Raw genomic sequence first — 24896 nt, forward strand, 5'->3', positions numbered from 1 at the left:
GGTAGAACAGGTACCATTTCTCCTCTAAACTTTCTTCGCGGTGAAAGCCGTCATATATCTTAATTCTTTGGGCATTATTACTTCCACGTTCAACCAGTGAAGAGTGTTTTGGTACTATTTGTGGTACTCAAAAAAAAATGGCAGCTTATGGCTACTCGTACTATTACGTGTATTTCAAATATGCCGCTTTTGCTGTTATAGCAGCTGCTTTGCCCGTTATTGTACTGGTTATTTTAAAGTTGTTTCAAAAATTTAGTGTTGGTAGATGCAGGAGTATGGTGTGTTTGGTTGGTAAAACTGTTATTGTAACTGGGGGATCTTGCGGTAAGTTTCAGTGCAAAACAGATTTTTTCAGGTTACTGGATAGGAAATTTAATGAGGATTCCAAAAATGTGCTTGAAACTCTCATTTTCACTCCAAGTGGGTTTTACAGGCGATTTTGCCTTTGACTGTCTTTCAAACTGTGTTTCTGTCAGTTCAAAATTTGACACCGTTTTTCTCCCTGACTGTATTACATTTTGTAGTGTTTTTCAGATTATTGGACAGGAAATTTCATGAGGATTCCAAAAATGTGCTTAAAATAGTAATTTTCTCACTCCAAGTGGGTTTTACAGGCGATTTTGTCCTTGACTGCCTTTCAAACTATGTTTCTGTCAGTTCTAATTTTGACACCGCTTTTCTACCTGACTCTACTATATTTGGACGGTTTTTTTTTAGGTTATTGGATAGGAAATTTAATAAGGATTTCAAAAATGTGCAATTAGTAGTAATTTTCTCATTAAAAGTGGGTTTTACAGGCGATTTTGTCCCTGACTGTTCTGTCAAACTGTGTTTCTGGCAGTTAAAACTATGACACCGCTTTTCTTTCTTACTATGCTAAATTTTGTATTATTTTTTCAGGTTGTTGAATAAGAAATTTAATAAAGATTCCAAAAATGTGCTTAGATTAGTCAATTTCTTACTCCAAGTGGGTTTTACAGGCGATTTTGACCCTGACTGTTCTTTCAGACTGTGTTTCTGGCAGTTCAAACTATGACACCGCTTTTCTTTCTTACTGTGCTAAATTTTGTATTATTTTTTAAGGTTGTTGAATAAGAAATTTAACAAGGATTTCAAAAATGTGCTTAAAACAGTCAATTTCTTACTCCAAGTGGGTTTTACAGGCGATTTTGTCCCTGACTGTTCTTTTAAACTGTGTTTCTGGCAGTTCAAACTATGACACCGCTTTTCTTTCTGACTGTGCTAAATTTTGTATTGTTTTTTCAGGTTGTTGAATAAGAAATTTAATAAGGATTTCAAAAATGTGCTTAAACCAGTAAATTTATGACTGCAAGTGGGTTTTACAGACGATTTGGTCCCTGACTGTTTTTTCAAACTGTGTTTCTGGCAGTTCAAACTATGACACCGCTTTTCTTTCTTACTGTGCTAAATTTTGTATTATTTTTTCAGGTTGTTGAATAAGAAATTTAATAAGGATTTCAAAAATGTGCTTAAAACAGTCAATTTCTTACTCCAAGTGGATTTTACAGGCGATTTTGTCCCTGACTGTTCTTTCAAACTGTGTTTCTGGCAGTTCAATCTATGACACCGCTTTTCTTTCTGACTGTGTTAAATTTTGTATTGTTTTTTCAGGTTGTTGAATACGAAATTTAATAAGGATTTCAAAAATGTGCTTAAACCAGTCAATTTCTGACTGCAAGTGGGTTTTACAGACGATTTGGTCCCTGACTGTTTTTTCAAACTGTGTTTCTGGCAGTTCAAACTATGACACCGCTTTTCTTTCTTACTGTGCTAAATTTTGTATTATTTTTTCAGGTTGTTGAATAAGAAATTTAATAAGGATTTCAAAAATGTGCTTAAAACAGTCAATTTCTTACTCCAAGTGGTTTTTACATACGATTTGGTTGCTGATTGTTCTTTTACACTGTGTTTCTGGCAGTTCAAACTATGACACCGCTTTTCTTTCTTACTGTGCTAAATTTTGTATTGTTTTTTCAGGTTGTTGTTGAATAAGAAATTTAATAAGGATTTCAAAAATGTGCTTAAAACAGTAAATTTCTTACTCCAAGTGGGTTTTACAGACGATTTTGTCCCTGACTGTTCTTTCAAACTGTGTTTCTGGCAGTTCAAACTATGACACCGCTTTTCTTCATGACTGTGCTAAATTTTTGTATTGTTTTTTCAGGTTGTTGAATAAGAAATTTAATAAGGATTTCAAAAATGTGCCTAAAACAGTAAATTTCTTAATCTAAGTGGATTTTACTGGCGATTTTGTCCCTGACTGTTCCTTCAAACTGTGTTTCTGGCAGTTCTAATTTTGACACTGCTTTTCTCTCTGACTATTAAATTTTGTAGTGTTTTTTAGGTTATTTAATAAGGATTCTAAAAATGTGCTTAAAACAGTTATTTTCTGGCTCCAAGTGGGTCACGTGACTGCTTAGCTTAACTGTCAAACTGTGCTCAAAAGCTGCAAAAATCAGGGTGAAAAGATTTTCTTGCAGTATTCGATATAAACGTGTTTTGAGATTTATGACAGTAGTCACGTGACTGTCTAGCTAAATTATCCTCTAAAACCACATGATATCTGTTATTAATGTCAAAATGTAGAAAACATTTGATAATCAGTTTTTTTGAAATATGGCCAACTGGCATTATTCGATGTGGAATCAAAATCGAAATTTTTGGGATTCATTAAAAAAACATCCTGTATAATAATGTAAAAAGAAAATTTTCTCTATCGTTTTTTGACTAATTATTCTACCGCTATTAAATATTGACTTGGCAACACTGTTCTTAGGTTTGGGATTCCAAACTGCTTTGGTACTAGCCTCCAGAGGAGCTCGGGTAATTTTGGCGGACAAACTGGACGGAAGTAAAGCCAAACGAAAAATAATTGAGAAAACCCATAACACGAATATTGTTACAAAGTATCTCGATTTAGCTTCGTTGTCTTCTGTCAGAAAGTTTGCCAAGGAAATCAACGCCAGTGAGGAAAGATTGGACATTCTCATTAACAACGCTGGCGTGGGGACTGTGGGAAATAAATACACGGACGATGGGTTACACCCCACCATGCAGATTAACCACCTGGGTCCTTTTTTGCTGACCCATTTATTAGTTGGTAATTTTTGTGGCTATACACAGGATGTCAATTAAAAACCTCCCCTAAATTCTCCCTCAAGCAGCTGAAATTATTAAATTTTCCCCTTAGTTTTTTCCATAAAAAAAATATACAACAATAAATAGAGGTACATTTTGACACCCTGTATAGAGTACATCATACATTCTAACCAATTTTTCTTTAAACACAGACTTAATGAAAAAATCAGCGCCAAGCAGAATAATCTTCGTCAGTTCAGCCTCAGCTTTCATTACAAATTTAACGGTAGACAACATAAACTACCCCCAAAACCACCCGATGACCCTCTATCGCACGACACTGATTTACGGCAACTCAAAACTTTGCAACGTGATCGCCGCCAATGGTTTCGCGGAAAAACTAAAAAACAGTGGCGTCACCGCAAATTCTCTACATCCCGGTTTGGTCAACACTGACATTTACTTGAAAAGCGGTAGTTTTCTGGGCATGAAATCGTTTGCGCAGCTGTTCAAGAATGTGCTGCTTTTTGCTTACGGAAAAGTAAGAATTTTACTTAAAAATTTGTTGTATTTGTTTAATTTTTTAATTGTAGAGCGTGGAAGAGGGTGCCCAAACAATAATACATTTGGCATTGTGTAATAAGTTGAAAGATGTTACCGGAAAACACTTTTGGGACTGCAGGTTGTTTCCTTCTCCACCTGGTACGTGGAATAAGAAGTTTGCTGACTCTATTTGGGAGAAAAGTGAAAAACTTGTTGGATTAAAACCGGAAGAGAAACTAAAAATAGAGTAAAATTATGTAAATAACAGGCTTTATTAAATTTTGTTACATTTTGTTGATTATTATAAATAGTTGTTTTGCTTTGATAAATATATAATCCATTTATCCTTTTGAAGTAAAATAAATAATACAAGTTTTGTGGAGATGTCTTGATGTTATTTACTGTCAAATTACGTCATTGTGAACGAATGCGGTCAAAGAGCGAATTTTGGTGAGTCCACATGTGCAGTATTTGGGCAAATCACAGCTCTGTTCGTAGTTTGTGAATGGTCAAGAAATAGCAGCAAGCTGATGAAAGATGCTTTTTTGACCAATCACACCTCTCATGATCTAACATGATATAACGTACTTTCATATGTTAACGGTTACCGTTTGGTTAGTTTTGATTACTTACATTTACAAAACAATATATTTTTAATTAATACAGTCAATACATACAACTTAAAAAAAATGTATCAAAATAAAATATGTTGCTTTCAAAACTAAATCATATAATACCTATTTTACTCATATTTCTTCTTTTTTGTTTTTCTTAACTTAGAACTGTTCTTCCGACTGCAACATAGTCTCACAAATTTAACTGTAACGAAAATAGAGAGCCAAACCACTGCAAAGATAGCCCCAAACACATCTAACATGTAGTACTTGTAGAGAGGTAAGTTTGTCCCTGCTACCCTTAAATGCGGGGCCCCTTTGTGCCTTACCACGTACTTAATCCAGTAATCTGCCAGTTTAATTGGTTCCATCGGTCGATCGTGGAGCAGTTCAGATGCTTTTTTCGCATTTTCAGTGTATCTACCAAAATAATGACAGTAGCAATTTTCTGACCAGTTTTGGTCCAATAATTTGCTATTAGAGGTAGTAACACTTACATCGGATTTCCTAATAGCTCATCTAAATCATTACTTAGCCGTTCTTCTGTCAACTCAGCAAACGAAATTGTTAGTCCAAAACCTTTTGAAGTTATCCTGACAGCGTTCATTTTTTGGTCTCCAAAAACTGGAAGCGCCAGTACTGGTACCCCAAAATTGATGGTTTCTGTAGTACTCAAAAGTCCACCATGAGAAATAAAAAGCTTGCAATTAGGATGAGCTAGAATAAAAAATTTAAGGTTTGTCACATCAAGTATAAAAAATGCAGCATACCTAAGATGCTTTGCTGTGGGAACCATTTAGAAATCATCACGTTTTCTGGACGATTCTCCAGCTTTTCCTCGTCCCATTTCCATAACACTCGTTCTTTTCTCGATCCGAGTACTTTTAAAAGTATGTTCTTTTTGTCTTTAGGTACCGTGGAAGGTACTATAGCAGACCCTAAACTAAAGTAAATAACTCCTTCTTTAGCGTTGTCTAAAAAGTCCTGCAGTTGTGGTTCCAATTTTTTGGGAGGGCTTACGTGGAACCCTCCAATATCGATCATATTTGGTACGTGGGGCACCGCTTCGTAAATACTCTCGTGTGAATTTGTCAACACTAATGGAACATTATACTGCAACTGTTCAAAGTCAACTTCATCTGAGAAGTGTTTTTTCATCAAAACTTTCTGTCCTGGATAAAAGTACAGGAATAAAAACAGGTCGCTAACGAAACCAAACACTAAATTATAAAGTCTTTCGTAGAAAGTCATATTTTCCGAGTTGAAACTCAAGAACAAATCAGGAATGTAGCTGGGGTTGGAAGGGTTGGCTACAAGGTTGTTTACCCATCTGTTAGGACCGATGGTGCTAAACAATATTAATTGTGCGTCAAATTGATGAGCAAATCCTTTTAAGGCATCTATCCAAAACTGTTCAACGATAACAGCGTCAAAGTGCTGCTTAGAATGAATTAGTTCCTGGACAGCTGGATCTTCAATGACTTTTCGGTTCATTTCAGTGAATACCTTTAGACCGAGTACGAATAGTTGGATGAACGGTGAAACCTGTTCTATGGCAAACATGTCGACTGTACTGTTGCTTACATTAGCTAAATTAAGAGTACAACATCAGTTTTCTAATATTGTGTGATACTTTTAGTGGTACTTACATTCTTTAAAAGCAGTTACTAAAATGGTTTTGTAATTTGCCGGGGGATTAGTTTCATTAAATGCAGCCAATATTGTAACATCGTGGCCGAGCTTTGCTAAGCCTTTACCTAACTCGTTACCTAGGAAGTAATGACTTTTTGCTGCAACTGGAAACACTAACAGTAATTTCAAACTATCCACCGCAAAAAATTGTAAACTTAGAACAGCTATAAACCAGGTAAAATGCATTGTGACTAAAACGAAATTTTTGTATCATTTGTATAAATAGGCAGTTTGTTTGGTGAGCTCAAGTTCCAGATAACACACATTACGACCTATGTTATCAGATATTACTGATTTTTCTCGTAATCTGGTCCAATATTTATACAAAGTCATTGAACCAATTGATCGGCGATTATTACATTACGAGAAGTGAAAAATTCAAGTGTGCTTGAAATGCATATCTCAAAGTGACAAAATATAAAAAAAAATTTTTACAACGCCGTCCATTTTTACGTTGATAATGTGCAATGATAGTTAAAAAACAAAGTATAATTAATGAATTTCTAAATATTTTATGCAAAATACCATTTTCTGCACTGTATTACCGACCTTTCTATGTACAAGGTGTCCAAGTAAGAGTGGCTTTTTTGACTAAACGGATCGTTGAGTTCAGAAAAAGAATATGTTATAAAGAAGGGTCCAACGAATTGTTAGAAAGTTTCAAGAAATGTGTTTCATTATATACTATCGGACATTTTTAAACAATCATTCATTTGATAGAACAAACTCAGCTTTTTCCATTGGTGCCAAATTCAATGCTCTACCAAAAAAGGTTTCAAAGATATTACAGTTTCCTTTAAGCAACTTTTAACTTACCTCCACCAGTTGGTCATTTCAAGAAATGGAGAAAAAAGGTTTTTAGTGATCATAGCTTTCTTTTTCAAGTATTTTCAAGTTTTCAGATTATCCGTTTAAAAAAGCTGAGAGCACCTTTTAATTGTACACTGAATACTTATTAAACCAGAATCATTCAGGACATTAAATAAAAGAACATTATTAAACATTTTATTTATTAAAGAAGCGATTATCACAAATATGACAGTTAAGGAATCGTCGTTATTTTGAAAATAAGGTTTTACATTTTATAAATAATAATTTATTAATTAGTAGAAGTAACCATGACTTAATCTTTTCACATAACTGATCCGAAAATTAAATTCGCTCCACCGTCAAAATAATACAGGTAAATTATTAAGAAGGTATTTTTGGTTACGATAGAACATAATCTTAAACCGTTAATTTAATAATAATTACACTTAATTAGCGAGAATTGACTAAATGACTGAGTGTTTTTTTTTAAGAATATATCAGTCAGCACCAAAAAGTTTAAGGAGTCAAACTCCATCATCACACTCTTAACGCATTCATTCACTTTATACAGAGGGGTTTCGTAAAATATGTATAGTCTTATATAAATTACTAAGTCTTCCAGAGGCTGTATTACACATGTAAATCGACAGCAGTTTCGTAAACATACTAAGTATATACAATAGGAGCACTGTCGTAACTGACTCAAGGGGGCGTTACTTTCGAGTTAAACGTAAATAATTTGTGTTAAAGCTGAAGAGAACCACCACCATTAATAAAGAAACCCTTGATCGTGTAAAATGTTTGCTTAAACAAAAAAAAAAATAGGAAGAACAGCCTCTGGAAAAGATAGGAGGAACCCTCGGCGGCTTTCCACATGTCATATGCGACAGCCAACGAGACTTCCGAAATACTCATCAATATCAATTTCATCTAAAATATTCTAATCGCTATATGACGACAGCTCCGAGTTATGTCCCTACTTTTCTGGCAGTATAACAGCAGTGAGTAGCTAATTCGAAGAGGACGGATACGAAGTAGGGGCGTGCAACTGTCGCTAAAAAAAAAATAATGTACAAAAATAATATATAAATAAATCATTTTCGTCGAGTATTCGTTGCTTGAAGTTAGTCGCGATCTTGGTAAATACAAAGTAGAGTATTAATTAATGTGTAGTAATGTAAAAACTACGTGAGGTAGTCCGGACTTGGTTCGGCCATTGGCTCGGGGGTGGTAAACAGCGGGTTCGGGAATTCCGGTGGATGAGGTAATGGCCCAGTCGACTTTGGTCGTCGTCGGTAGGCCATTAGCCAACACGACACCGCAACGGCCACGGCCACCAAGGCCAGTAAGGCAGTGATGATTAAGGCTATAATAAAGCCTATCATTGACACGCATATGTCTTCTGAACGTTGTGCGTCCGGTGCTGCAGAAAAATCATCGTTAAATTAACACACGTGAAGTCTAAATAACGACTTACATAAAGAGGTATCAGTGTATCGTTCTTCTCTTCTTTCTAACGTTAAAATGGCGTTTGATTGGATGGTGATTTCCTCTCTTAGTTGTCCAGATAATAGATTGTCTGGGTCGGCCACGTCGTTTTCTTCAGCCACTGCTCTCTTTCGTCTACCAAAAGCATCACTTCCACGGCAGTTAACCTGTTTAAACAGTAATTTTCAAAATTTTGGCTATGTTGCCAAACAGATAAATTCTATTGCTTTGTGAAATGTTGTCATATTGACAAACTAATATTTACCCCAACAAATAGTATCAAACACTTTCTGTACTCCCTCACCTCTTCCAACTTTCTGTTATTTCAATAAACTTACCGGTTGACATCTTCCAAAGCATACACGGATGTTACATTGGAATCGGATATTATCACTGCTTGGGAACTTGAAAGCGTGGAAAGTGGACAACAAACTTTGTGTGTCCGGATTATACGACCACTCTCCAAAGATCGACGGATCAGTGGCGCAGCCGTTCTCGTCCGTCACCAAATATTCATTCTCCACTGCATCTTCCATAGTTTTAGCCACGCAGCTTCGAGCAAAACCACCGTAGATCGAACCAGGTTGCACGTCCACTTGCAAGATCAAACTGTCTCCAATTTCCGCGGAGTTAATTTCCTGGCCAGTTGGGGTAACGATCTTCATGATGCAAGTGGGTGGCGGACCGGTGTTTGCTATGGTTCCTGCCGTAGTCAACATGGACACGTTGAACCCTAGAGTCACGTTTTGTTCTCCAGTTTGGTAGACGCATTGGATGTGGTAGGCTTGAGCTTTGTAAGTCACTAGTTTCGGATGTTTTTGAATCACCAGAACGAAGCTGGCTTTGCCCTGTAATATTTAAGTAGTTTAGTTAGTGAGTTTGACAGAAATTGGAGACGTACGTTAACGTGGATAAGTCCGCAATTGCCGAATTGGACTTTGAAGAGTTCAGTTCTGGTTTGGGAGTTTGCTGGCAGGGTGAGCACTCGTCGACATTGCTCATCTTTGCTGTGTCCTTTAACGTAAAGTACTCCATTAAAGCCTTCTCTTTCGTTGATCAAAATTTCCACTTGGACGCCGTCAGAAAGACAGCTCACTAGCATTTCAGGTTTGGGGAAGTCAGTACGATAGACTGATGTCGAATCTAAGGTAACAGATAATATAAATATAAACACGATTATCTGATATACGGTGACTGTGAGGGACCATATAATATTTTTAAGAGTTTCTGGCAATATCAGAAGCAATACGACATTCCCAGAAACTGTTAAAAAAATTACATGAATTACATATTTTGTTATTTCTTTTTACTGAGTAAAACCTTTTGGTAAATAACTGAAAATACTTACTGCATAATTTCTCGGGATTTCCAGTGTATCCAGCAATACATTGACAAATAGCTTGATGATTGGTAGCATTGCAAAGAGCGTACAGTCCACATTTTTTGGTGGCGCACGGATTGTCGCAAGTTTTAGTGTTAGGGTTACAATATTTGTGGTCGGGACAGTCATCGTCCGTTTCACATTCGGGTCCTTTAACCGGTACGCAGTTACCTCTAACGTCCAACCGGTAACCGTACTCAACTGGACACACGCAGTTTCCACGCTCGTCGATGATTAGTCCACGTTCTAAAGCGCAGACGCAGCGACCTCTTTCGTCTATCGTCAGGCCTTTTTCTATTGGGCAAGGTACGCAGTCGTCGTTTTCGTTCAGAGCCGTGTCCGGAGGACACACGCATTCGCCTGATGGTGTTACCACGTAACCTTTGTCGGTTCTGCATTTGATGGCTGGTACTGTAAATTATACCACAAGTTAAGTTAGATAATGTTCAATAACTGGTTAGCAGGTGCAGAGAATTAGTTTAGTTAAAGTTAGCAGTGCTAATTTACAACCTGAAAAAAGTTGAGAAGAAGGGCATTTCAATCACTTTGAAACTTTAAATTGAAAAAAAAGACAGAAATAAGAATATAGGTATTTGGGTGTAAGCATGTCAATTTACCTTTATCACATTTCACGGCAGCGTTACCATGATATCCAGGTAAACATTCACATAACATAGTCCTAACGGGTTCAGTGTCTACAACCTTACACACGGTATTGGTTCCGCAGGGTTCGGTACTCAGGCAAGGATTAACGCATTCGGTTCCAATGCAAGCGAACCCGGATTGACAGTCACGATCGTAAGTGCAACCGGTCTCAGGTTTGGAACATCCTGTTTTACCATCACTGACAGTACCCGGAGGACAAACGCATTCGGTGATGTGTCTGAACGTTTTACATTCGGCCGGGGCATCGCAAGGATTAGCCTCAACGCAAGGATTTTTGCATTCATTGTTGATGCAAGCTGTAGTAGCAGGACACTCAGAGTCCGATCGGCAACCGACTAGGACGCAAGCGACCCTTGGATTACCGATTCGGCCTGGTAGACATTCGCAAATAGCTCGGTGATGGTTTCCGTAGCAAGTGGCGTTATCTCCGCATGGCTTGTTGTCTTCCAGACATACGGGGACGCATTGTCTGTTGATGCAAGAGTGTTGAGGGGAACAGTCGTCGTTGTTGCGACATCCAACCGGTCTACATTCGAGTTCGGGATTGCCTTCAAACTCGGGTTTGCAAGCGCATATGGGTTTGTGGTTTTTAATAAAGCAGTCGGCGTTAGGTCCGCAATTGCAAGGATTACGGCAGATTCCGTTGAAACATGCCCGTTCTGATGGACATTCACTGTCTGAAGTACAGGCTGCTTTTACTATAGCTGTGACAGGTTTGCAGGTTCCGCTTCCGCTACTGATATACCCTGGTGGGCAGACACAGTTCATTGTCCTGACGGGTAGAGAATTAACCACTTGACATTTGGCTGGATTTTGACAAGGTTCGATCACTGCACAAGGGTTTTGACATTTGTTGTTCAGACAAGCTAATAGCGTTGGGCAATCACCGTCTTCACGACATTCTGGTTGTTCTTCAGGCTTACAGTCTACATAAGGATTACCCATGAACCCTGGTTGGCATTTGCATAAGGCCATGTGGTTTTGTACCAAACATTCAGCCCTAGGTGAGCACGGGTTGTCGTACAAGCAGGGATTGATACATTGTGCGTTAATACATTGACGATCATCTGGGCATTCACTATTAGATACGCAACCAACTAGCACGCATCTTTCGTAAGGATTTCCTCTGTAACCGCTGTGGCATCTACATTCAGGTTGGTTTTGGTTGACGAAACATTCGGCATTAGTGGCGCAAGGGTTTTTAACCAAACAAGGATTGACGCATTGCCCGTTAATACAAGCGGTACCAGAGTCACATTCTGAATCAATTCTACAGCCGATGGTACGACAGAAAATATTAGGGTTACCCTCGAAACCTTCTTTACAAGAACAAATCGGTTTGTGGTTACGTATCTCACAAATTGCGTTCACTCCGCAATCGCAAGGGTTTCGGCAAATTCGATTAATGCAAGCTTCGTTATTAGGACAGTCGTCGTCCTTACTACAACCAGGTGGAATGGGTATCAATATGGCTTGACATTCACCGTTATCGTTAGGAACCCAGCCTTCCCTACAAGTGCAAGCCATTGTTCGCATAGGAGTGGTGTCTATTACACTACAAGTGGCTGTACGATGACAAGGTGCAATAACTTCACAAGGGTTGACGCATTGTTCTTTGATGCACGCCAATTTACTAGGACAATCGGAATCGTACACGCATAGAGGCTGTTCTGTTGGTGTTCTACCCAAACAGTATGCTAACGGGTTGCCTTCGGGTAGATTTTCAGGGCAAACGCAACTGGCTGCGTGATTTTGAGGATAGCATTCAGCGTTATGTGCGCACGGTGGATTGGCTATTGGTGAGCAGGGGTTTACGCAACGGTTTTCTAGACAAGCTTTGTCGTTAGGACAGTCTTGGTGCGAGAAACATTCCAATCTTTCACAGCGAACAAATGGATCGCCGCTGTATCCTGACGGACATTTGCAGTTAGCTTTGTGGTTACTTCCAAAGCATTCGGCTTCTCTAGCGCAAGGATCGGACAAAATACATGGATTGATGCATTGTTGGTTATAGCATTGCAGATTGTCAGCGCATTCGTTGTCCGATTGGCATCCCACTGAAAAAAATCATTGCCATTAATTTACCATGTATTTAAAAATATAAAGACTGATTTGACTTACATTTAAAGCAGCCAGTTTGTGGATCTCCTGAATATCCAGCTTTGCAGAAGCAAGTGGCATAGTGATTGTCAACGCGGCAATCGGAGTTGGGGCCGCAGTTACAAGGATTGATGCATAGTTTGTTCAAGCAGAATTCGCTTAATGGACAGTCTGAATTGGTGGTACAGTCTATTCCTCCGGGAGTACGAGCTGAAATCATTATTTTACTTTATTAGTTCATCTTTCAAGCTTAAATAGGTTTGATAAACTTAAGTAGTTGTTTAATGAAATGAGAATTCATCAATGTTAAGAAAGGGTAACTAAAGAAGTATTTATCCAAACAACACTTACGTGCTAAACACTCGACTTCTGGACGTCCAATATATCCTTCTGGACATCTACAGACTGGTTGATGTTGACTGACAGAACAAAAAGCGTTAGATCCGCAAGGTTTGTCAGCTCTGCAAGGATTGACGCATTGTCCATTTCTGCACGCTTTGTCCAAGGTGCATTCACTGTCTGCTCTACATTCAGGTCGTGGAATTACTTCAGTTACTTGTAAAGTACATTCTAATCTGGGATTTCCAATATATCCTAACGGACAACTGCACTGCGACAAGTGATTGGCTGATCTACAAATGGCATTGACTCCACAAGTGTCCAGTCTGCAAGCGTCGACGCAGTTGCCTTCATAACACCTTTCAGGGTTTCCACAGTCGCTGTCCAATCTGCATTGAGGTTCGACTCTAACTATAGTTCTGCAATGTCCTGAGCTGTCCAAGATTTGATCTGGTGGACAGGCACAGATGACTGTGCGCATAGGTGTAGTATCCAAAACTCGGCACTCCTGTTCGATTGAGCACATGTTGCCTTGATGGCATGGATTCAAGCAAAGTTCGTTAATGCATCCCAATTGAGATGGACAGTCAGCGTCAATAGTGCAGACGGGTTTGACTACCGGAAGTTTACATTCGATGAAGGGATCTCCGATAGTTCCGATTGGACAACTGCATTTTGGTTGATGGTTTTGGCCAACGCATCGAGCCGTTGCTGCGCAAGTTTCTTCGTCACAAACCGGTCGACAGATTCGGTTAAGTCGGTCGCAAGCCTCGTGATCGGCACAGTCTTCGTTGTATTGACATTGTCCGGTAATACAGGCCAAGAGTGGGTCACCTTGAGTGCCTGGAGGACACTGACATTGAGTTCGGTGATTTTGAGCTGTGCATTCGGCTCCACGACCGCAAGAAATAGTCGAGCATGGGTTGACACAATTCTCGCTGATACAAGCTTTGTTGTAGGGGCAGTCGTTGTCCACTTTGCATTCCGCTGTTTGATTCATTATTAATTAGTAAACAATAATATAAAAAACAAGATTAAAAACAACTTACGTTTGTAACAAACTACTTGAGGATTTCCCACCCATCCGAATGGACATGTGCAAATGGGTCTGTGTACTCTAGTATGACATTCGGCGTTGGTACCGCAAGGGTTGGATAGAGCGCAAGGATCTTGACAACGTTTATTGACGCAAGATTTGTCATTGGAGCAATCACCGTCGTGCACGCACTCTGGTTGTGGTTGTCTAGGTTGTTCGTAGCATTTGGTGAAAGGATCACCAATCAGTGGCGTAGGACATTTACACAATGCTTTGTGGTTGATTGCTTCACATTCTGCGGTGGGGGCGCATGGATTTCCGATCACACAAGGATTGACGCATTGTCTGTTAATACAAGCTTCACTTTGGGCGCAGTCTTGGTTGGATTTACAACCCGGTTCTTCTTGAGGTGCTGTCGTAAAAAAAGTACATTTGTGTTAATAATCGGTTAATTAAAAGGTTTGAGGATGAATCAAGCGAGTTACGACGACTGTTGGTCGCCGGAACTTGCTTGATGGTTTATGCGTGTTGCTGTTTGTTATGTATAATGGTAATGGTAATTAGGTTAGATGAAAATGTTTGTAAAGGTAAGCGGATATAACCTGAAACTGAAAAAAATACATTAATATTAAAAAAAGCATCTGTGATTATGGGTTAACTAGTTTTAGTTAATACAGTGCAAGTTAGACTCACACTGAATATCCGAGGTAAACGCAATCAATATCAACATACCGAGGTAATACTTAAGAATATTTTTTCATTATAAATAATTTGCGTTTATCTTGGATATACTGCACAAAGCGACTGATTTTTATAAGCAAACTTGTTGAAGCCAGACAACTTACCTAATCTGCAATCCACATCGGCGTCTCCGATATATCCAGGCAGACACATACAAGACATCGTTCTCAATGGCAAACTGTCTACAACCAAGCATTCCGCATTCTTGCCACAAGGTTTGGTCTCTACACATGGATTTTTGCAAACACTACTGAAACAAGCCAATTTACTGGGACAGTCAGCGTCCATCCTACACTGAGGTTGAGGTCTTCGTTCTTCAATACGACACGACTGTAGAGGATCTCCTTGATAGCCCGGAGCACAAGAACAGCGTGCTTGGTGATTGATAACGTTACAGATGGCGTTCAAGCCGCAATTGCAAGGATCTTGACAACGTTCGTTGCGACAGGCCAAATTAAAGGAACATTCTTCGTCTCTGGTGCATTCGGGTCGTTCGCAACGGATCAGTGGATTGCCGCGGAAACTTTCAGGACAATAACAACGCGCTTTGTGGTTACCGTCAGCCCGACAGAGGGCGTTTAATCCGCAAGATGTGTACGAGCACGGATCTACGCATTCTCTGTTAACGCAGGCGTGTATTGGTGCACAATCGGAATCGGAGCGGCAACCGATTTCCACGCAGGCGTGCTGAGCGTTACCGGTGAAACCATCACGACAAATACAAATGGCACGGTGAAGTTGGGCACGACATTCAGCATTTTGACCACAAGAGGCGCTTGCGCATGGGTTTTGACAGCGGTTGTTTACACAAGCTTTGTCGTTGGCACAGTCTGAGTCTTGGGTGCATTCCACGCGTGGTTTAGGTTCTGCAAAAGATCATGTTATAAGTTAAATTCATCATTTACATCATAATTTAAACTTACGTTCAGGTGGTATGTAACGACACTGAACCTCAGGTGTGCCAGCAAATCCTGGAGGACATGTGCACACCGGGAGGTGATTGACCACTTGACAGATGGCGTTAAGACCGCAAGCTTCCCGACAAGGATCTTGACATTTTTGGAAGTAGCACGCTTTGTCCCGAGGACAGTCAGGATTAACGACACATTCAGGGTAAATGCAAGTGGCTACGTCGTTTACAACTCTACATTGACCGTTTGATCTGCACGGTGACGGGTTGCAAGGGTCAGTTTCGACAATCTGAAAGTTTTGATGTTTAAGCTACAAATATAGGTATATGAAAGTAGATGCACTTACTGGTTCGGTACAAAGACTAAACGGATCTCCGACTAATGGTTGAGGACAACTGCACACTGGACTATGATTGATAACATTGCAAACTGCTTTGAAACCGCATACTCCCGGACATGGGTCTACGCATTTAGTATTCACGCAAGCCTTATCTCTAGGACAGTCCGAACTGATGGTACATTCAGGCCTACAGCCACCCAAACTGGGATTTCCAAAGAATCCAGGCAGACATTCGCATATGGAAGATTTGCCTGTAGTGCGACAAACGGTATTCAAACCGCAAGGTGATGGGTTGCATGGATCTTTTGGTGGTTCTGAGACAAAAACTATTACTCACCAAATTTTTTTAAAGAAACTGATAAATACCTTCAACAACCACGCTACAATATCTGAAAGCGTCTCCGGTGTAACCAAGTTGGCAAGTGCAAACTGGTACATGATTGGTGACAGTGCAGATGGAGTTGACGCCGCAAGTTCCAGGACATGGGTCCTGGCACTTGTTGCGTATACACGCGGTATTGCTGGGACAGTCCGGATTAGACAGGCATTCGGGTCTGCAGCTTTCATAAGGATTGCCATGGTATTCTGGCAAACATTCGCAGACTGCGTAGTCGTTTTCGACGCGACATCTGGCGTTTGAACCGCAAGGTGATGGGTAACATGGATCTCTCTTGGGTGGCGTTGTTGGTGGAGCTGTTTAAACATTTTTACAAAAAATTAGAATTGGTTTTTTCACAATTTGGAGGCTTATAAGTTGGAATTTGGATATATGCAAATAGCTTTGGCTCGATACATTTTTATGATTTACTTGTTAAAATGAAAGATCAGACTAAATAGAACATATAGAATATTTCTCTGTCTAGTAAGAGATGAATCGTTTTATTAAAATATACAGGGTATCGTGACACGACCAATAAAATTGTTCTAAAAGTCATTTTGACAAAAAAAAATTTAAAACAACTCTAGAGGTCAATTAGTGTTCTGAAAAGAGAAAGGTATACAGACTGTAACAGAAAAATGCCATTGAAAACCAGTTCTGTCACATTCTATCAACATTTCTCTTAGCAACACCCTGCATATATAGTATTTTCTTAGTAAAAATTAACAACTTCTGTAAAATGTACAATATTTTTTTATGTATTAATTCTGCGTTTCATGTGTATTTTGTATAAAGAAAAACTAGTCAAAATTATCGTTAGAAATTAAAGGTAAAAAGAGTGAACAGCTGCAAACAAATGCTTCAGACGAAGATGAGAAAATGCTTCATACGTGACATGTGTCATACTACAAAAGCAAATGTGACGTCATTCGCAGGTGATCACATGACCCCTTTATCAAAGAATCTGTGATCAAAAATGAACTTACGTCACATATGCGTTGGCAGACGTGTCACTTATAAAGCTTTTTGATATCTTCGTCTAGAGCATTGCATTTTCAATCGTTCTCTCTTCTTACCATTGATTTCTTATAAACAATTTTGAAATTTCCATACACGAACATCTAGTTTGACTTGTATTTTTCTTAAATCAATGATAAGTCAAACAAAATAATATTTGAACCTAATGACACTACCAAAATTCCAACTAAACATGCATCTATCTAACTTCAAATCCACCACATAAACAAAATACAGGAAAACATTTATAAACAAGCAAGTTATTTACATCAAGCAACAAAAAAATCATGCTTACGTGGTCTGGGTGAACATAAAGTGAAAGGATCCCCAACATAATCGTCAATACACAAACAATTGGGCACGTGATTGGCCACAATACACCGGGCGTTCAAACCGCAAGATCCAGGACAAGGATCTTTACATTGTTGATTAATGCAAGCTAAAAGGGGTGCACAGTCGCTATTGGTGACGCATTCGGGCCTACAGTTAGGCGGAGCACCAAAATAGTTTTGTAAACAAGAACATTTAGCTGTTCCTGCTGGAGTCGGTTCACATTGAGCGTTAGGGCCGCAGGGTGAGGGTAAACAAGGGTTCTGCGGGGGTGGTGGAGATGGTGTACGATCTTCCACTATTTTAAGTAACCAATTTTATAGTGGCTTTATGGGACGTGGCAATTATAAACCTACCAACTATGACGCGACACATAACAAACGGATCGCCGGAGAATCGATCCGGACAGGTGCAAATCGGGTTGTGATTTACCACTTGACATTGAGCGTTTAGTCCGCAAGTTCCAGGGCAAGGGTCAATGCATTTTTGATTAACGCAAGCTCTGTTTAGAGGGCATTCCAGGCTGGATACACATTCAGGTCTGCAAGAGGGTGGCGCCCCTATAAAACCAGGCACGCAAGAGCAAACCGCTTGCCCGTTGATGTCTCTACATTGGCTGTTTGATCCGCAGGGTGATGGGTTACATGGGTTTGATGGTGGTGGGGGTGCTATTTGAACAAAAAAAAAATTCAACCTGGGATAAAAAATTGGGAAAATCCCAGTAGAGATCAAACTTGTTTTCCGGTAGGATGTTTAGTAATATTGGTTCAAGCAAACATCAATACTGGGATTTCACATCCAAATAAAATCATAACCCAAGCAGCACTTACAGGGTATTCTGTTACAAATAACAAAAGCGTTTCCTGTATATCCCGCTATACAACTGCATGTTGGTACATGATTGAACACCGAACATTCTGCGTTCTGTCCGCATACACCTGGACATGGATCTCGGCATTTTTGGTTAACGCAAGCCCTGTTTCGAGGACAGTCACTATTTATGACACACTCAGGTCTACATTCCCTGTAAGGATCTCCTTGATATTCTGGGTAGCAGGCGCAAGTTCCGTTATCGCAACGAGCGTTAGCTCCGCAAGGATTTGGTACGCAAGGATCTCGTACTTTAGGTGCTACAAACAGGTCTTATGAATTAAGTTTCAAACAGTATTAACAATGATAACTTACGAGGAAGAGGTCGAAGAGTGCAAGCTACAAAAGCGTCCCCAATATAGCCTGGTGGACACACGCACACAGGGCTGTGATTTCTAACTTCGCATATGGCTTGAATACCGCAAGAGCCAGGACAAGGATCCCTGCACTTTTCGTTGATACAAGCTAAATTGCTGGAACATTCTGAGTTGACTACGCATTCTGGTCGGCAATTAGGAGGAGCCCCAATGTACTGACGCAAGCAAGAACATGAGGGACTGCCTCCTATGTCACGGCACTCGCTGTTAGGTCCGCAAGGTGATGGTACGCACGGATTCTTGATTACTATTGAAGGTTGTTCAGGTGGTGGGGCTGAATAAATATGCGAATTTATTGAATATGTCTTAGTTACAGTGGGTAAACTCTTACGAGGAATCGGGAAACATCTAGTGAATGGATCACCGGTTTGTCCAGGCGAACAAGCGCAAACTGGACTGTGATTGATGACCGAACAGTGGGCATTAAGACCGCATGTTCCAGGACAAGGATCTTCGCATTTTTGGTTAATGCAAGCTTTGTTTTGAGCGCATTCTGAACTGACTGTACATTCGGGTCTACAGCCTGGTGGTGATCCTATGTATGTGGATAGACAAGAACAAACTGCTTGTCCGTTAATTTCGCGGCATTGGCTATTGGGTCCACAGGGTGACGGTTGGCAAGGATTGGTCGGCGTAACGATGGCTGTTGATATCGAAAAAAATATAGTCAGATTTTTGAAGTCACTTCTTGTAAAGTGCAAACAGCTTTCTTAAAGGGTATACTTAATTATACCTTATTTAAAAACTAGAAAGAGTGATTGCAAATTAGGCTGGCAAACTACAGTTTACAGCCGAAAGAGTAAGTGAACAGCATAGCCTTCTGTTGGAGTCAGTTGTTTTAAACACTTTTTGAAACCGTCTGTAAATTTATTAATTTAACCAGAGTGCAGCACAAAGGCAAATACTTTTGTATATTGTGCCTAAAATAAGTGAGGCACCAAGTAAAGTGTGGTTATGTTTGTTTACGTCTTTTGTTGCTGTTGTTACACTTATAACCCAATAACATCCATGAAATTAAGGAATATCGATTTATTTAAGTTTTAACTGTGGCGCCATAAAATCTGGAAATTTAACTTTTTTTCTTTAATTTAACTACTCCTAGCTTTTAAACAGGGTATAGCAGCTAATTAAAAAAATATTGAGAGTATTCTTACGTTCTTCCTTTAGAGGTATTGGATAACACACTCTGAAAGGATCTCCGGTAAATCCAAACAGGCAGCTGCAAGAAGGCAAATGATTAATAACTTGACACTGCGCATTAGCTGCGCAAGTGCCGGGACAAGGATCCGCGCATTTGCTATTGATGCAGGCCCTATTTGAAGGACAGTCAGAGTTCAAAGTACACTCAGGCCTGCAACCTTCGTAAGGGTTTCCTATAAATTCAGGGACGCATGTACACGATCCAGCTCCATTTTGTTCTTTGCAAATCGCGTTTGATCCGCACGGGGATGGCACGCAAGGGTTAACTGGTTCTGGACGAGGAGCTGTTGGTTAACAAATAACAGTATAGTTGAATTTCAATAAAATTGTGGGTGAAACTCACCCTCGGCAATGTTGCAACGTTGGAATGGATTACCGAAATAGCCAGGTAGGCAGACACAATTAGGTGCGTGACTAACAACACGACATTCAGCGTTTTGTCCACACACTCCCGGACAAGGATCTTTGCATTTTTGATTGATACAAGCCAAGTTTGAGGGACATTCGCTGTTACTGATACATTCGGGTCTACAGTTGGGAGGTTGACCAATAAATGTGGTCAAACAAGTACAAGAAGGATTGCCGTTAATGTTGCGACATTCTGAGTTTGGTCCGCAAGGCGATGGCTGACAAGGATTGGTTGGTATTTGAACTGGTTCTTCTCCTAGGAAATAATGGTCAAATTGTATTATTTAGTTTGCGTTGGAAACATTATTTTGGTTTTCGGAGATATAACTGAATACTCACTAATTGGTAAGCATCGTGTAAACGGATCGCCTGTCTGTCTAGGTGGACAGCTACACACTGGGTTATGATTGATCACCTGGCATAAAGCATTTAATCCACAAGTTCCAGGACAAGGATCAATACATTTCTGATTCAGACAGGCTTGATTTAATGGACATTCAACACTTGATACGCACTCTGGTCTGCAGGAAGGTGGACTACCAATAAATCCTGGCACGCAGGAACATACGGCTTGTCCATTAATCTCCCTGCATTGACTGTTAGGGCCGCAAGGCGAAGGATTGCAAGGGTTTTTAGGCAATTCCGGAGGTATTTTTGTGCATAGAACGAACGGTTCACCAGTATAGCCTTGCAGGCAAGTGCAAGTTGGTATGTGATTGACCACTGAGCATTCTGCATTCTGTCCGCAAGTTCCTGGACATGGGTCTTTACATTTTTGTCTGATGCAGGCTAAGTTACGAGGACAGTCAGTGTTGAGGACACATTCCGGTCTACATCCTTGATACGGATCTCCTTGGTATTCAGGTAAACAGGTGCATATTCCGTTATTGCATTGAGCGTTAGCTCCACATGGTGATGGATTGCAAGGATCAGTTTCGACCGGTACTGGTGGTGGTGGTGGTTTAGGTTGACAACTGGTAAACGGATCTCCTGTGTAGCCTTCAGGGCAAGTGCAAATCGGAACGTGGTTAATAACGGAACATTGAGCTCCAAATCCGCAAGATCCTGGACAAGGATCGGTACATTTCTGTCTTATACAAGCCAGTCGGCTGACGCATTCCGAGTTGATAGTACATTCAGGTCTGCAATTTGGAGGACTTCCATAGTAACCTGAAATGCAAGAGCATGACGGCGCTCCATTAATGTCTTGACAGATTGAGTTAGGGCCGCAAGGGGATGGAACGCACGGATTGGTTACGATTGGTTCCACAGCTTCTGGTGGTGGTGCTAAAATAAATTTAAAATAGCCTTTGATTTATTTATTGAGATAAGACAAATGATCTTACGAGGAATTGCGAAACATCTAGTAAATGGATCACCAGTAAATCCAGTGGTACAACTGCAAATCGGGCTGTGGTTGATAACAGAACATTGAGCATTAATGCCGCAAGTTCCAGGACATGGATCCACGCATTTTTGATTAACGCAAGCTCGATTTTGTGGGCATTCAGAGCTTACTGTACACTCGGGCCTACAGCCTGGAGGTGACCCAATGTAAGTGGGTAAACAAGAACATACAGCTTGCCCATTAACTTCACGACACTGACTATTTGGACCGCAAGGAGATGGTTGGCAAGGATTTCTAGGTGGTTCTTCTTGTGCTATACAATCATCAATGATTAACCTAAAGATAAAAATAGAGCAACACCAAAAACTTACGTTTTTGAGGTGGAATTGCTTGACAGTATCTAAATGGATCTCCGGTGTAACCGACAAAGCAAGTGCAGGAAGGTAAGTGATTGATAACTTGACACTCAGCGTTTTGTCCACAAGTTCCAGGACATGGGTCCACACATTTGTTCCTTACACATGCTTTATTAGAAGGACAGTCCGAATTCAAAGTACACTCAGGCCTGCAACCCTCGTAAGGATTTCCTAGGTAATCTTCGATACAAGTACAAGAGCCTGCATTGTTTTGTTCTCTACAAATGGCGTTAGCCCCACAAGGAGATGGATAGCAAGGGTTGATTTGCTCGAATGGTTTCGGAGCTATATACAAAAATATGGTTACTAAAGTATCACTAGATACTTAAAACAAAAAAATATACCTTCAATAACATTACAACGAACGAAAGGATTGCCAACATATCCAGGCAAACAGACGCAGTTAGGACTGTGACTGACCACACGACATTCGGCGTTTTGTCCACAAGTTCCCGGACAAGGATCTTTGCATTTTTGATTGATACAGGCCAAGTTTGAAGGGCATTCAGGGTTACTAACGCATTCTGGTCTGCAATTGGGAGGCTGCCCTATAAATTCGGACAAGCAAGTGCATGATGGGCTGCCGTTAACGTCACGACATTGAGCGTTGGGACCACAAGGTGAAGGATTGCATGGATTCACGACTATGACGTTTTCTTCAACTAAAATAAGTTTGAGTTACGAGTACGGTATATCAAGTTTTTAAAAGTATTAATAAAAAATAAATCTCACTCACCAATAGGAGAACACCTAGTAAATGGATCACCCGTAAACCTAGTCGGACAACTACAAATCGGATTATGGTTGACCACTTGACAGATGGCGCTAATTCCACAAGTACCAGGACAAGGATCGATACATTTTTGGTTGACACAAGCTTTGTCCAAAGTACACTCGTTAGATGACACGCATTCAGGTCTACAACTTGGTGGACTACCAATAAATCCTGGTACACACGAGCACACAGCCTGTCCGTTAATTTCTCTGCATTGACTGTTAGGTCCGCAAGGTGAAGGGTTACAAGGATTCTTAGGAATTTCTGGTGGTATCAGTTGGCAACCAATGAAGGCATTTCCTTGGTAACCGCGCAGACAAGTGCAAGTTGGAATGTGGTTCATTACTGAGCATTCTGCGTTTTGTCCGCAGGTTCCCGGACATGGATCTACGCACTTCTGTCTTATACAAGCTTTATCTCTAGGACAATCATTGTTGAGCACGCATTCAGGTCGACATCCAACATAAGGATCTCCTTGGTATTCTGCTAAGCAAGTGCATATTCCGTTGTTACATTGGGCATTAGCGCCACATGGTGAAGGATTGCAAGGGTCGGTTTCGACGGGCACAGGTTCTGGGACTTTGATTTGACAGTAATTGAAGGGATCTCCTGTATAACCTTCCAGGCAGGTGCAAATAGGAATATGATTGAATGTGGTGCATTGGGCACCGGTTCCACACAAGCCTGGACAAGGGTCGCGACATTTCTGTTGAATGCAAGCTTGGTTTGTTGGACATTCGGAATTGATCGTACACTCTGGTCGGCAGTTGGGTGGTGCTCCAAGATAATTAGGCAAGCAAGTGCAAGAAGGTAAACCTCCAATGTCTCGACATTGGGCGTTTGGTCCGCATGGTGATGGTACGCAAGGGTTCTTAATGATTGGAGGTTGAGGTTCTGGTGGTGGAGCTAAAATTCATTTATTATTGGGCATTTAGTGCCAATTTGAGTGACAAATAGTTACCAGGAATAGTATAGCATCGGGTGAAGGGATCTCCAGTAAATCCACTCAAACAACTACAAATTGGACTGTGGTTAATGACTTGACAATTGGCGTTCAAGCCGCATGTTCCGGGACAAGGGTCGGTACATTTCTGGTTGATACAAGCTTTGTTTTGAGCACATTCAGAGCTGACAACACATTCAGGTCTACAGCCTGGTGGGGAACCCACAAATTCAGGCAAACAAGAACAAACAGCTTGTCCGTTTAATTCTCTACATTGACTGTTGGGTCCACATGGTGATGGCTGACAAGGATTTTTAGGCGGTTCTACTACAGCTGCAATTTTAATTTTGAATTTGCAAATGTTTTGAAAAAATTTTTATAAAGTTTTATGTAAAATTCAAAAACACTTACGTTCTTCAGCAACCACAATATTACAGTACCGGAACGGATCTCCGGTGTATCCATTTATACAAGTACAGGATGGCAGATGATTGATAACTTGACATTGAGCATTAGCGCCACAAGCTCCCGGGCAAGGATCTTTGCATTTGTTGTTAATGCAAGCTCTGTTGGAAGGACAGTCCGAGTTCAAAGTACACTCGGGCCTGCAGCCTTCGTAAGGATTTCCAATATAGTCTTGAATACATTGACAAGCTCCGGCTCCATTTTGTTCTCTACAGATTGCGTTTGCACCACAAGGTGAAGGGATACAAGGTGTAGGTCTTTCTTGAATTGGTTCTTCAATCCTTTGAATGCATTGCACGAACGGATTTCCTTTGTATCCAGGTAAACAAACGCAATTAGGAGTGTGACTGACTACTCTACAGTCTGCGTTGAGTCCACAAGTTCCTGGACACGGGTCTTTGCATTTTTGGTTGATACAAGCCAAGTGTGAAGGACATTCAGGGTTGCTCACGCATTCAGGTCTACAGTTTGGAGGTTGTCCAACAAATTCTGCCAAACAAGAGCAAGATGGACTATCTCCAATAGGTTTACATAAAGCGTTAGGACCGCAAGGGTTTGGTTGGCAAGGATTGCTTGGTTCTGGACGTGGTTCTTCTCCTAAAATATAA

At 40.4% G+C, this 24896-nt stretch overlaps 3 protein-coding genes across 3 annotated transcripts in view; 1 reads left to right on the forward strand and 2 right to left on the reverse strand.

Moving 5' to 3' along the window:
- The first annotated feature begins 38 nt into the window (after window positions 1-38).
- On the forward strand, window positions 39-4024 carry LOC145728775 (retinol dehydrogenase 11-like). Its single transcript, XM_081979260.1, has 4 exons — window positions 39-324; window positions 2798-3121; window positions 3312-3640; window positions 3693-4024. Exons 1-4 carry the CDS (start codon window positions 138-140, stop codon window positions 3891-3893), a joined length of 1041 nt encoding a protein of 346 aa, XP_081835386.1. The 5' UTR covers window positions 39-137; the 3' UTR covers window positions 3894-4024.
- Window positions 3896-6174, reverse strand: LOC145728773 (UDP-glycosyltransferase UGT5-like). The gene is made up of 4 exons (XM_081979258.1): window positions 5906-6174; window positions 5027-5845; window positions 4754-4973; window positions 3896-4676 (listed from the first exon to the last, which is right to left on the reverse strand). Exons 1-4 carry the CDS (start codon window positions 6132-6134, stop codon window positions 4385-4387), a joined length of 1560 nt encoding a protein of 519 aa, XP_081835384.1. The 5' UTR covers window positions 6135-6174; the 3' UTR covers window positions 3896-4384.
- Window positions 6175-6941: 767 nt separating this feature from the next.
- dpy (fibrillin-like protein dumpy) overlaps window positions 6942-24896 on the reverse strand; it is a 160720-nt gene continuing 142765 nt past the window's right edge. The window contains 26 exon segments of the mRNA XM_081978698.1: window positions 6942-8181; window positions 8236-8413; window positions 8585-9094; window positions 9148-9389; window positions 9595-10038; window positions 10245-12350; window positions 12415-12603; window positions 12745-13719; window positions 13782-14180; window positions 14614-15375; window positions 15433-16074; window positions 16127-16453; window positions 17452-17784; window positions 17843-18154; window positions 18317-18616; window positions 18672-19007; window positions 19065-19376; window positions 19888-20217; window positions 20277-20597; window positions 20681-21628; window positions 21688-22002; window positions 22061-22390; window positions 22450-22767; window positions 22842-23786; window positions 23842-24156; window positions 24235-24885. Coding sequence (XP_081834824.1) covers window positions 7943-8181; window positions 8236-8413; window positions 8585-9094; window positions 9148-9389; window positions 9595-10038; window positions 10245-12350; window positions 12415-12603; window positions 12745-13719; window positions 13782-14180; window positions 14614-15375; window positions 15433-16074; window positions 16127-16453; window positions 17452-17784; window positions 17843-18154; window positions 18317-18616; window positions 18672-19007; window positions 19065-19376; window positions 19888-20217; window positions 20277-20597; window positions 20681-21628; window positions 21688-22002; window positions 22061-22390; window positions 22450-22767; window positions 22842-23786; window positions 23842-24156; window positions 24235-24885 — 13079 coding nt within the window. The 3' untranslated portion in view covers window positions 6942-7942.

This window comes from Ips typographus, linkage group LG4 (genome assembly GCF_016097725.1).
Source record: "Ips typographus isolate SLU linkage group LG4, UJ_Ityp_2.0, whole genome shotgun sequence".
In the NCBI taxonomy this organism is placed as follows: domain Eukaryota; kingdom Metazoa; phylum Arthropoda; class Insecta; order Coleoptera; family Curculionidae; genus Ips; species Ips typographus.